Source organism: Halichoerus grypus, chromosome 13 (genome assembly GCF_964656455.1).
Source record: "Halichoerus grypus chromosome 13, mHalGry1.hap1.1, whole genome shotgun sequence".
In the NCBI taxonomy this organism is placed as follows: Eukaryota; Metazoa; Chordata; class Mammalia; order Carnivora; family Phocidae; genus Halichoerus; species Halichoerus grypus.
Window position 1 is genome coordinate 76639302 of NC_135724.1, and position 13808 is coordinate 76653109.

The 13808-nt window shown below is 41.3% G+C and overlaps 1 protein-coding gene across 6 annotated transcripts in view; it reads right to left on the reverse strand.

The window, feature by feature from the left end:
- GRK3 (G protein-coupled receptor kinase 3) overlaps positions 1–13808 on the reverse strand; it is a 124462-nt gene that overhangs the window by 94444 nt on the left and 16210 nt on the right. For 5 of the 6 annotated variants that reach the window (XR_013443478.1, XM_078060837.1, XM_036105195.2 and 2 more), the window contains exon 2: positions 6989–7065. Coding sequence is in view for 5 of the 6 variants with exons in the window: in XM_078060837.1 (XP_077916963.1) it covers positions 6989–7065 (77 nt within the window). In the remaining variant the exon portion in view is untranslated. Of the gene's footprint in view, positions 1–6988; positions 7066–12987; positions 13008–13808 lie in introns of those variants that run through there. The other variant, XM_078060839.1, reaches the window with a different exon arrangement.

Sequence of the window (13808 nt, forward strand, 5' to 3'; positions counted from 1 at the left end):
GGGCAGAGGGAGAGAGAGAATCTCAAGCAGACTCCACGCCCAGTGTGGAGCCCACGCAGGGCTCGATCTCATGACCCTGCGATCATCACCTGAGCTGAAATCAAGAGTCAGACGCTTAACCAACTGAGCCACCCGGCACCCCAAGAAATGTTTTTTCGAACACAGGTATTCAGACAATTGGATATCCATGTGCAAAAAAAAAAAAAAAAAATGAATTTAAACCCTTACCTTACATCACATGCAAAAACTAACTCAAAAATCAACCAAAGGCCTAAATTTAAGAGTTAAAATGATAAAACTTCTAGAAGAAAAGAAGAAAATCTTCACATCACTCATTTAGGAAAAAAGTTCTTAGATAATCTGACACAAAAGTACAATTTTTAAAAATGTATAAATTGGGTTTCATCAAAATTAAAACCTTCAGCACTTCAGAAGTCACCACTAAGAAAATGAAAGGGGAAAGCCAGTCACTGGGAGACAATATCTGTAAATCATACATATCATAAATAATACCAAGAAAGACAATTTCTTAAATGGACAAAACATTTAAACAGGCATTTCACCAAAAAAGATGTAAGAAGGCTAATTACCATAAACATGTTTGGTATCACTGTTAGGGAAATACAAATCGAGACCACAATGAAGTAGCCACGAGATCCACGAGAATGGCTATGACCAGAAAGACAACAGCAAGTGTTGATGAGGTGATGGCAAGCCTGGAACTCTCATAAATTGACAGTGAGAATGAAAAGTGGTACAGCCTCTTTGGAAAACGATAGCAATGTCTTAAGAAGTTAAATAGGCCTGTACTAAATACCCCAGCAATTCCAAAACTCCTAGTTATATACCTAAGAGAGATGGAAGCCTACAGCCACACTTGCACATGAACGCTCACAGCAGCATTGTTTTTAATGAACAGTGGGAATAATCCAAATGGATAACAAAATTTGTGATCTATTCATATGATGGAATATTAATTCAGCCTCAAAAGGGGGTGAAGGACTGGTACGCACAACATGGTTGAACCTCCAAAATCTGACGCTAAATGAAAGAAGGTAGACGCACAAGACTACAGGCTATATAGAGCAGCTTCCCACTCGCATGAATGGGAGTCAGTGCTATAAACTGAGATGTTCTCGTGGCAGTAGGTGATGTAATGGTGTATCAGCCATGGTGTTCTTCGAACATGAGGGTAACATTTGCATACTTCATTATTTAAGTACCTACTCTGGAGTCTCCTTATAATCAGAAACACTGCGCTCTAATTAGGATATCTAATGGATAGGCAGACAGAGGAGCTAAGTAGATTGTCGACAGACAGATGGAATTTATCAAAGGCCATGCACCTCACTTGCATATTATGAGATTACTTCAGTATATCTTACAGAAAGAAAATGGTAACAAAATCTTAATCAGAATTGATAAGTTCATTTGACTCTTTCAATAACTAGTATCCCTTTAAAACCATTCTTTGGATAAGCCAAACCAAGAACAAACACTGTGTTAATACCTCAAGTCAAAGTTTTACTGACAGCAAATTAGGAATCAGCATAATTGATGTCCGTGAAGACATACAATTTCTGTATAAGGAGGAGAGGGAGGATAAAGCAGCCTGTCACTTAATCTTTTTTTACTCTGAACACTGGCAATTAAAAACAAAGACTTAAGCATTTATCCTGCTGTATCAGTTTTCTATTGCTGTGTAACAAATCACCACAAACTCAGTGACTTGAAAACACCATCCATTTCTGAGCTCACGTTTCTGTAGGTCAGAAGTCCTGGTGGGCTCCACTAGGTTTCCTGCTTAGGGGCTCACAAGGCCAAAATCCAAATGTTGGCAGGCTGGGGACTTATCTAGAGGCCCCAGGGGGATCTGCCTTCAACCTCATTCAGATTGTGGGCAGAATTCAGTTCATATGGTTGTAGGACTGCGGTCCTGGTTTCCTTGCTCAGCTCCTAGAGTACACCCGCAATCTTCTCACGTTGTCCCCCCAACCTGCAAAGCTGGGAACGCCATGTCTAATTGCTCTTGTGTTTTGGTCTCTCTGAATTCCTCTTCTGCTGCCAGCCTGAGGAAATTCTCTGCTTTTTAAAAGGCTGGTGTGAGTAGATGAAGCACACCCAGAACACGGCCTTGATTTCCTCTATAAATTCTCCTTCACTGGGTTTGCTCATGGGAGTCATGCTGGGAAGCCAAAGTCATAGGAGTTGCCTTCAAATTCGGCCAACCACACCTATCTTTCCTGCATGAACTATACTCATTTTTTTAAAGATTTTATTTATTTGAAAAAGAGAGAGAGAGCACATGCACATTTGGGAAGGAGGAGCAGAGGGAGAGGGACAAGCAGACTCCGTGCGGAGTACAGAGCATCATGTGGGGCTCAATCCCACGACCCTGCGATCATGACCTGAGCCGAAATCAAGAGTCAGATGCTTAACGGACTGAGCCACCCAGACTTTGCCCTATATGAGCTATATTTAAAGGCAACCCAATAGCCTTAGTTGATGAGCAGAAGGAATAAAGATGGAAGGAATGGCATTATTAGAAAACCCCCATTTGGCAACTCCCTAAAAAAATAAGCAATTTAGGCAGCTAGCGTCAATGAAAATGAAACCAACGGCAGATGACAGCTTGATGAGGAACTGCAGAGCTGACCATACCTGAACCCACTCTAGAGACAGGACTACCGAGTAACACCTACGTGTCATGTGCCTCCAGCCACGAAGTACACAGCACCACCTGTGAAGTACTCTTACCAAAAAAGTCGAACCAATCTAATTAGCTGTTAGAGCTAGCTTTCAGTTTACAGGAAATACAGAAAATAGAAGTGCATTTTAAATGATCTCATGAAGAACGGAACAGAAAAATCCAGAATGTGGACTATTCTGCAATACAACTGACCCAGTTTCTTCAAGAAGTCAATTAGGGGAGGTGAAGGACGGGGACACCTGTTCCAGATTAGAGACATTATTACCAACTACAATATAAGAACAATATTTGGATCCTGATTCAAACCAACCAAGAATAAAGGGACATTTTTAAGTTAATCAGAAAAAATGTGACTATAGACTCAGAATTACAGTAAGCATCACCATTAGATATTAAACTAAGAATCATCATTTTCATTGGTTGGGGTAAAGATTAAGGTTGTATAAGAAAACATCTGTAGTTTTTAGAGATGCATACAGGGCTGAAACCCTATAAAGGGCTTGCTAATTGCTTTATAACATTTTGGCAGTCACACAGAAAGGGGATGGACGAGGCCAGTGGAGCAGATTGTTGCAAAAGAATGAACCTGGCTGATGCATATGTATGGAGGATTATTAGTCTACTTTCGGGCATGACTCGATATTTTTACAATAAATACAGTTTCATTTCAGAGCTTTCATTCCTGGAGCATCCGCTGAGAACCAATCACTGTCTTAAGGGTTTCAAAGACACTTCTCACGACTGCCTTATGCAGTAGGGTACTATTCTGACCCCCAGTTTTATAGATAAGCAAACTAACGACATGTCAACCAGTTTGGGGTGGAGCCAACAGGTCAGCCAGTCAGCTGTCATCTCAACAAAGCCTCAGAAGCCAAGTAAATGAGAGATTTCTACCTTTTCCATTTCACAAAGCCTGTTGGCACATGGGCTGCAGCACGTGCTCCCAGGCAGTCTCCCAAAACCACGTGCCCACCATCAGCACCGGGGAGGGCGGAAGGTGCCAGAAGGCAGAAAAGGAGCCGATAGGCAGGGGATACAGGGGGAAAGGGAAACAACAGAACCAAGGCGGTGACACAAGGAGACAGTCATGGAAAGGGGCAGATGGAACAGATGGGAGAGACAAAGGCAAAGGAGGTGGGGGGCTGCTGAAATGGGAAGATGGAAGACCGACAGAGCTGGCCACCTTCCTTCTGCCCCCACCCCTAACACCAGCCAAAGAGGAGAAGGCCGCAGAGCAGGAGGTGGGGCCAGACACTGAATATGCAGCCATGCCCAGACGTAATTACAGATCTGTGTTTGGCGAGGTGACCATGTACTCTTCTCTCCCCATCCTGCCCCCCAGGCAGTCGCTGTTCTTTCCTGTGACCTTCCAAGTTCAGACTTAGCTTCCCCCGACTGGCTCCGAGCTCACAATGGGGAAGGAAGGGAAGAGGAAGGAATTACTTATTCATCTAAGCAATTTTTAAATTCTTTAAAACAGTTTCATCAAGATAGAATTCACAGGCCACCAGTGCACCATGAAGCTACTCTCGGGGCAGAGCCTGTGTGGCTGGGGCTAGGGCACGAGGCCCCCTTCATGCCAGTAGGGCACTCAGGTCAAGGGCTCCCAGGGCCAGCTACCCACAAGGTTTGGATCAAAACAATGGGAAAGACACCCGCCTGGGAGCCTGCATGTGTGTTGCGGGGACGGCAGACAGGAAAGGCATGAGGATCAGAAAACACAACGGGAGAAAGAATCCTTGGGGCATCTCACAGACTGGCATGAGAGCTCAGGGGACAGCGGGTTTGCCACAATCCTCCAGTATGCCTTAGTAACGGGGAACCACCTGCTCAAATTACAGGTTAAGAACCACCTTCCTCCCGTAGCAGCATCATTTATAATAGTCAAAAAGTGGAAATAACCCAGACATCCGTCGACAGATGCAAGGATACACAACCTGTGGAACAGCCACATAGTGGAAGACCGCCGAGCATAAAAAGGAATGAGGTCTTGGCACATGCTACAACACGGATGACCTTGAAAATGATCTGAAGAGCCCCATGCAACGGCCACTTATTGTCCGGTTCCGTCTAGAAGGAGTGCCCACCACAGGCAAACCCATAGAGGCAGAAATTAGATTGGCAATATCTGGGGGTGGGGGGAGAGTGCTCATGAGGGGGGTGCCGAAAATGTTCTAAGATGAGGCTGTGGTGCGGGTTTGCACAAGCCTGTGAATACGCTAAAAAAGTATTGAACCGTATTCGTGAAAGGAGGGTGTTTTATGCCGTGTAAAACAGATCTCAATAAAGCTGCAGATCGATTTTTTAAATTCAACTAACAAATAAGTCGTTCCTTTTTTCCCTTCCCTCCCAAAGATAAGGAGTTTCTCTCTTGCTATCATGACAGTTTTATTTTCTGTTGTTTAGCACAAAAGCAGAAGCAAAGGGGAGCTTTTATTTATGCAGATGACAGTTACCCAAATGCAGTGAACACAATGAGAAGCAGCAATAAAACATGAGACAAAAGTCAAACTCTCCACTGCTCTGTTCCCGCACCTAATCCTGATGACCGGGCTGAAATACTTCTAGGTAGGCTAAGGGCCGCCAGCCCTCCACACATTGTCCTCGGAGCACAGACCAGCCACACTCCGGCTGCTTGTCCAGAACCCAGCATCCAACTTTTGCCCACTGTACTTAGGGGTTACCACAGAAGGTGCATCGCCTTAATAGATGGCCAACTTGCAGACTAGATAAAAAGTTTGCCAAAATCCAAAGACTTTCTGGATCGGTTTCTACTTTATTTGAACACAAGAGAGCATCACGACTCTTTCTTAAAAAAAAAAAAAAATCTATCCTGTTCTTACTGGGTGACCCTCTCTACAGTACATTTTATATTCGCTGTTTCCCTTCCAAGAGCTTTTACAGAATGACCACAGAAGGAGAAGGACAAATCAGAACAAGTCACCTCACCAACGTGAGTCTACATGTCCTAACCTGTAAACAGAAAGGCCACCCAGAATTACGGCAAAGGATATTCAGTCTCAAAGGGATCAGTCAGTCTGTGTCTATGAATCATGGAGACAGAACTAAGTGCAGAAACTGAGTTCCAGGAAACTTTAGTACAACCACAGTTTCTTGAAATTTTAATAAAGTGATTTCCTCTAGGATTAAAATAATTTAAAAACTATGACACAGTTCCTTGGCAAACCTTCTCTGAATAATTGTGGGAGGCAAGTAAGGAGCAAAGGAAAGAAAAGAGCTTCCAATTCTCTTATACTCAGCTAAGGTGCTTTCATGTAAAATCCTGGAATTATCTGTTTATCGCATTACTATGGGCAGATCAATAATATAGCCAGCTGGCAGGCCAAACGATAAATCCTATCCTAGTTGAAAACAAAATATTGTCTAAGAAATTCCTGGACAGCAGGAACTGATTTGGGGGCATGAGAGAAAGAAAATAGGTAGATTGCCCTCTCACCTAACCCGGCGGGCAGTCACCTCTAAACAAATTCCCAGCCCTGCGGAAGGCAGGTGAGAACACAATATTCCACTGTTTTGCAGGCCTTGAAGACCCACACTCAAGCAATCCCTGCTCAGTCCTCATTTCTCCAGGCACTAACTGCTGTAATCAGAGAACACGCCTACACATCCACACACCTGCACAGGCCAGGACCAGCACTGGCCAGACCTGGGTACCAGCCGGAGAGAGATGGATCCTTGACCCCTATGTACACAACAGGGGAGTCCTGGTGACCCGCTAAGTAAGACTGAATGGAGCCATGGGGATAAGAGTGATTGACACGGAACTGACAATGACGAGCAGCATGCAAAGACTATAAATTAGCCCGTGAAAACTGATGAGATATCGCAAGCCAGCCCCACACTTTGGAAGGAGATGGCCAACCACAGGGGTGCAGTATGTTTTTGAAGACACATGCCAACTCCTTGTGATCACAGGAAGTACAACAGCAGTGAGGGAGGCTGGGGACCTCAGACTCGGGTCCGAACGGAGAGCTTTTCTTTCTGGTTACCAACTATCCATCCTTTGATTTTGGCAACCCCCAACTGCTTTAAAACCTCGAATCAAACTAGTCTGTTTCCCAATAGCTTATTCACAAGATATATTACTAGGGATGTAAGTAACCATTCAGTATCTTATTACTCCATAAAACGTCCTTCTTCCCCAGCTGGAGCTATAAAGCACATAAAGCACTAGGGGGCTGCATTTATACGCAACGGTAATGCCACCCAAAACCACCACTGAACTCACAGTATGCCAAATGAGTAAGTGGGACTTACCAATTTTCTGGTTAAAAATCTTGTCAAAGGTGATTTCATTTCTCTCCTGAAGATACTTCTGCATCACACTCCGGATACTAAAAGAGAAGAGTGACACGTTTTTAGCAGCGACAGCCTGCATCATGAGAAACCATCCCCAGCGTGGACAACACATAGATGTCTTAACTCAACGCAGCTGGTTGACCAGAGAGCCCTCATAATGACATCCGTGACTGCATGGAGGGCTGATGGCACTTAAACCTGGAGGCGTCATGACCCCAGCTGGTGCCCCCTCCCATGACTCAGGGCCGACCTGCATGTGGAGACTTGACCAAAAATAACTTAAGGACTGACTGTAGAAAGTTCGCCCTCAACACCACCATTTTTCAAAATACACACAAGCATGCACACACGTGACACATTCTGCTAATCGATTAATGAGCTTCTTTCTAAAACAAAAGCAAACGTTCCCTGGATACATGACTGAGATTTTTAAAAACCACATTTCTATACATCAACAATAAACAGCGAGAAAACATAATTAGAAGGAAGATTTCACTTAAGATAAAATAAGAAACACCAAATGCCTTGAAATAAATCCTTCAAAATATGTGCAAGAACTTTGTAGGAAAATTACAAAATGTACTGAAAGACGTAACAGAAAACCTTAATAGATGGAAAAGTACACCACAGTTATGAACAGAAAGATTTAATACTGCAAAAAACCAACGTCTACCCAAATTTATCTATAAAATCAATTCAACCCCAACTCCCATCACTATTCCACAGAGTTTTTCATAGAACATAGAAACAATCAGGTCTTTATAAACTGTATACAGAACAACACGGGATCAAGAATAGCAAAAACATTTACAAAGAAAGAGAATATCGAGAACAAGGCTTATTATGAAGCTAAAATAATTAAGAAAGGATAAACAAATTAATCAATGAAATGGAATAGAGAGCACATAAATATGGAACTTTAATATATAAGGCAGAAAAGGCAGAAAAATGGAGAAACTAGGGATTATTCAACAAGTGAACCAAAAGTGAATATCCAAATGGAAAAAGTAGAAACTGAGTCTCTATCATCCACTGGTGGGAAAAAAATTGGCAGCAGCACCCCCCCCCTTTTAAAAACTTTTTAAAACTAACTGATTGAGGTATAATCTATATACAGTTAAATGCATATTTATGTGTACCAATAGATGAGTTTTTCACATTTAACTACTATCCTAATCAAGATACAGAATATTTCTTTTTTTTTAAGATTTTATTTATTTGAGAGAGAGAGCACGAGTGGGGAGGAGGGGCGGAGAGGGAGAAGCAGACTCCTTGCTGAGCAGGAGGCCCCACGAAGTGCTCCATCCCAGGATCCTGGAATCATGACCTGAGACGGAGTCAGACGCTTAACTGACTGAGCCAGCCAGGTGCCCCAAAATATAGAATATTTCTATCACCCCGAAAGGTACCCCTTTGCAAGTCTCCCCATATTCTAGGATCCAGTCAAATACTGATCTCCTTTCTGTTAATTCAGATTACCTACTCCTTCTAGAATTTTAGATAAATAAAATCACACAATATGTTGTCTTGTGTGCCTGGCTTCTTTCACTTGACATAAGCAAGCTTCCTCCATATTGCTGTGCACATAAGTATTTAGTTCCCTCTTATTGCCAAGTAGTATGGCATTGTATGAATATTCCACCATTTGTTTACCCGTTCATCTGTTGATAGACATTTGGGTTGTTTCCAGATTGGGGCTATTATGAATAAAGCTGCCTTAAATATTTGTAAGTCTTTATATGAGCACATGTTTTCATTTCTCGTGGGTAAATATCTAGGAGGGAAATTGTTGGTCATATGGTTAATTATATTTAACATTATGAAAAACAGCTGAATTATATTCCACAATGTGTGATGTTACATTCCCACCAACGATGCGTGAAGTCCCAGTTGCCCCATGTCCCTTGCCAACACTTTGGTTGTCAGTCTTTTCAGTTTTAGCCACGTTAGGTAGTGTAGTGGTGGCTTATTTTAATTTGCATCTCCCTAATGAATGATGATGTGGAGTATGTTCGGACATTATTGGATTATTGGAGTGCTTACATCTTCTCCTGTGAGGTGTGCAGTGAAATCTTTTGCCTACTTTTTAATTGAGTTATCTGTCTTATGACTCAAGTGTAAAATTTCTATGTCCTGGAAACAAGTCCAGTGTCAGATTTAGGTGATCGTAATATTTTCTCCCAGTCCACACCCTGTCTTCATTTCCTTCATGAAGTCCTTCCAAGAGCACAAGTGTCTAGCCAATGAGTTCCAATGTATTATTTCGTTGGTGGACCACGCTAAGAAATCTTTCACATCCCACGGTCAGAAAGATTTTTAACCTAATATTTTCCTTTAGAAATTTTAAAACTCTAGCTTTTATGTTTAGGTCTAAGATCCGTTTCAGGTTAATTTTTGTGTATGATGCAAAGTAAAATCTCAAGGTTCTTTTTTTCCCTTATAATACCTAGTTATTCCGGTATCGTTTGTTGGGGGAGAAAAAAGTATCCTTTCTCCATTGAATTACCCTGGCACCTTTGTTGATGCAACACTAAATTTGGGTAGGTCTATCTTTGGGCTATCCTATTTCATTGATCTGTATCTCTATCCTTCCATCAATACTACATTGTCTTGACTGCTAGAGGTTTAGAGTTGTCTTGAAATCAGGTAATCCAACTTTGTTTTACTGCTTTTGTGGGGTTTTTGGTTTGTTTGTTTGTTCATTTTTTGGCTATCCTAGGTCCTCTGCATTTCCATTTAAGTTTTTTCCCGGAAATTTCTTCCCAGAAAAAGCCTGATGGGGCTCTGATTTGGATTGTGCTGAATCTATAAATCAGTCTGGGGGGAATTAACCTCTTAATAATATGAAGTGTACAATCCATAAATATGACATACTTCTCCATTTACTTAGGTCTTCTTTAATTTCTCTCACTGCTATGTTGTAGCTCTCAGTACAGAAGTCTTACCTCTTCTTGCAATCGCTTTCTCTGGTTTTGGTATCAGGATAATATGATTCATAAAAGGAGATGGGGATAATTCCTTTCTCCTCTATTTTCTAAAAGAGTTGGTGATTGATAGTGTTAATTATTCCTTAAATATTTGATAGAACTCATCAGTGAAATCATGTGAGTAGAATTTTCTTTGTGGGAAGGTTTGAAACTTACACATTCCATTTCTTTCATAGATGTAGGGCTACTTATATTTTCTGTTTCTTCTTGAATTAGCTTAGGTGACTTGTGTCTTTTAAGTAATTTGTCCATTTCATCCAATCTGTCTAATGGAACTCAAAATAATGATTCTGAGTAAGAGAAGCCAGGTCAAAAGAGACAGACAGACAGACAGAGACAGAGAGAACACACTGTTTGATTATAAAGAGGCAGGAGCAAACACTGGGGGGATGATGTATATGGTAAAATAATATACATACATCTCTTGGCACAGAGCTCCTAAAAGCCTTGGAATTTCTTAGTGGTAGAAGTATCTTATTCATAATAAGCCCTTTTCAGCCCTACCTGAGTTAATGCTAATGGAGGTAACTCTTGGTAGGCCCCTAGACAGCTTCAGGATGGAGCCAGCTGCCAGAGGAACCAACCATGTGATTAGAGGGTTGGAAATGTTAGCCCCACCACTTGACATCTGAGAGACTAGAGATTGAGTTCAACTACCAGTGACCATAATTAAGCATGCCTACGTAATGAAACTTGGATAAAAACTCTAGAACGATGAGGTCTAGAGAGCTTCCAGGCTGGTGAACCCATGGATGTGCTGGGAAAGAGGTGCTCCACTCCACCCCTTCCCACAAGACCTTGCCCTATGTAACAGCCCCTTTGAAGTTCCTGATTTGTATCCTTTACAACAAAACGAACCATAAGTATAGCATCTCCTTGAATTCTGGGAGTCGTGCCAGGGAAATACCAAACGTAAGGGGAAGATCATGGGACTCTCAAACTTGCAGTCAGCCAGACAGTAATGCAGATAGGACCCCATTTGCAGCTGGCATCTGAAGTGGGGCAGTCTTGTGGGACTGAGCCCTTAACCTGGGAGTCTGTGCCAACTCTGGGTGGTTAGCATCAGAATTGAATCCAATTGCAGGACACCCAGTTGGTGTCAGGGAATTGAGAATTGTTGGAAGGTGACATAATGTATGTGCTTGTTGTCTTAATTTTGGTAACGGCTTCACAGGTATAGACAAATTTTGCCAAACTAGACATCTGAGATATGTAGTTCATTTTACATTAATTATACCTCAAAAAAGCTGGGTTTTCTAAAATTATATCACAAGGAGGTGATCAGCAAAATCTTGAGTGTTGGAAATTCTCTACAACACCTGACCCTATTTCTTTAACAAAAAAATTTCAAGAGGGAAAAATGATGGACAGGAACCCATAGTTCAAAAAAAAAAAAAAATGTAAAAGAAATAACAGGCATAATGGATGGACCTTATTTAAAACTCAATTCGAGTAAAAAAATTTCTTTAAAAACTGGAGAAATATGAATACAGACTGAATATCTGATGTTAAGAAAGTATTACATTTTAGCAATGGCAATGTATTATATTTTTATATTTTAAAAGAGTTATCTTTTAGTGATACATACAGAAATTTTACAGATGAAATGATCTATTATGTCTACATCTGCTTCAAAATAATCTAAAGGGAATTAGGAGGTATGGATGAAACAAGATTGGCTATGTGTTGATAACATATAAAATTGAGTAATTGCTACATCAATTTCATTATACTATTCTCTCTGTACGTGGTTAAAATTTTCATTACAGAAAGTTTTTTAAAAAATCAAATTCTGGGCTCCAGACTCCTGAACCATTTCTTTACATACCTCCTCATCAAAATAAGGCATATATACTATATATAAAACCCTATATATTGCTTGGAGGCCTAATGAATTTTTTAAAAAATTTAATGCCAAATGGTTAGAGATATATCAACCCTACCCATCATGACCTATTGGGGTCCTGCCATATAAATACCACACAAGGTAAGTATAATAAATATTGTATCATAATTTAAAATTTTTTTCTGCTACTGAAGTTCTTGAAAGATCTGCTCTCTACTGGCCAAGGACTAGGCAGGCTAAGTCGTACTTGAACATCTTACTAACAGAGAAACTACAATATTTATGACCTAGTTAGCCAATTCCCATTATTAAAAGCCTCTATATTCTCTACGAGGTTTAATTCTGTTTTATTCTGATGTCCAAAACAAAATGCGTTTAAACAAATATCTCTAATAGTATGTGACATATCACCTAAAAAATAAAAAATGAGGGTACATAAGGTAGTTGTGAAGATAAAGCAAGATAAGAGACTGCTTTGTAAGAAGCACGATACAAATGAGTGATTACCATTACTGACCACCAAGAAACCCAAAAGGCAGATTTTTTTAAAGATGAGATGACTAAGCAGTCTTACAAAGATTCAATTCCCCCAAAAGGAAATTGCTTTCTTTTATATGTAGTTACTAAATATTTTCCACTAACTGCTCATTAAACACCCAAAATAGAGCTACATTATCCCAAGTCACAATAAAAACTCCACCACTAGATTTAAAACCACTGAATTCTGCCAGATAGACTCTGAAGAGGTCTGTAAGAGTATCTGGTATGGTTTAATGTCAACTCTTCTCGAGGTTCCTTGGTTCACCAGATCTTTGGCAGGAAAGTCTTGCATACAATTTGCATAACATTAAACATTTCAGTATGAGGCAATCTACACTTAGACAATCACAACCCAATTAAGCTAAATGTGAATTTAAGTTCCTTTGTGTTTTTTTCTACAATATTTTGACAACCCATATCAGCTTTTTAATGCCTTTTCCTTTGCAATATATTACCTGATATTAAAATGACACTAAACATAACTTGAATTTCACTGGTCCGAGAAAACCCATCATGTTAACAAAAGTCGTCCCTGAACAGATACAATTGGAAGGATGGACACATTTATGGGGTCATCAGCTTACCTAATCAAAACTACGAAACCTCATGCTCTACACCATCCCTTCGAATCAGTTACGATGATCATGTTAGGATCCATTCACCTTCATTTTTCCACAATACTTCTGAATCGGCAACAGCACAGGAACAGCTAAGCCTCGGAGGACGAGGGAGAGACCGAGGCCAGGACAGTCTGTAGCAGGGTCTGGAGCATCCTCCTTGTTTCCAAGAGCAAGTTTCCACGTCATTATCTCATTTACAAGATTCCAAGGGCCTCTCATTTTGCCCACCGTCCAAACTCCTTAGCATGTTACAGGCAGCATTTCCAAAGGGGCCCCAGCCCACCTCATCACCTGCATCCTGCCTCTGTCTTTCTCCCAGAGCAGTCATGCTTGGTTTTTTTTACCGCTCAATGATTCTGTCCATGCCAGTCCTCCTAATGCCTCCTTTTACATGCAAACCTCCTACTTATCCCCCAGGGTCCAGGCCGGGGGTCACTGACACTGCGATGCCTTCCCCATCTCCTGCAGAGGTAAGTCACTTGGGTTTCCCCTGCATGTCCTGTGGCACTGCTATACCACTTGCCCCAAGTGTACTCTAAGTATCTGTGTATCTCCATCCTCTCGGGGAGGAAAAGCTGATGCATTCATCTGTTCGTGTAATCATTCATTCATTCATTCAAAATATGTCCTGCATCCTTTCTGTGAGACAGCCGGCCACTGTGGGTGACACCAGGGATACACACAGTGAGTCCTCCCGTGTGTCTGCCCCAGAGGAGCCCATGTCTACAAGGGTGACAGAGGAGTAAACAGGAAGCCCCAGTCCAATGTGGCAAGTAAGCTTCAAC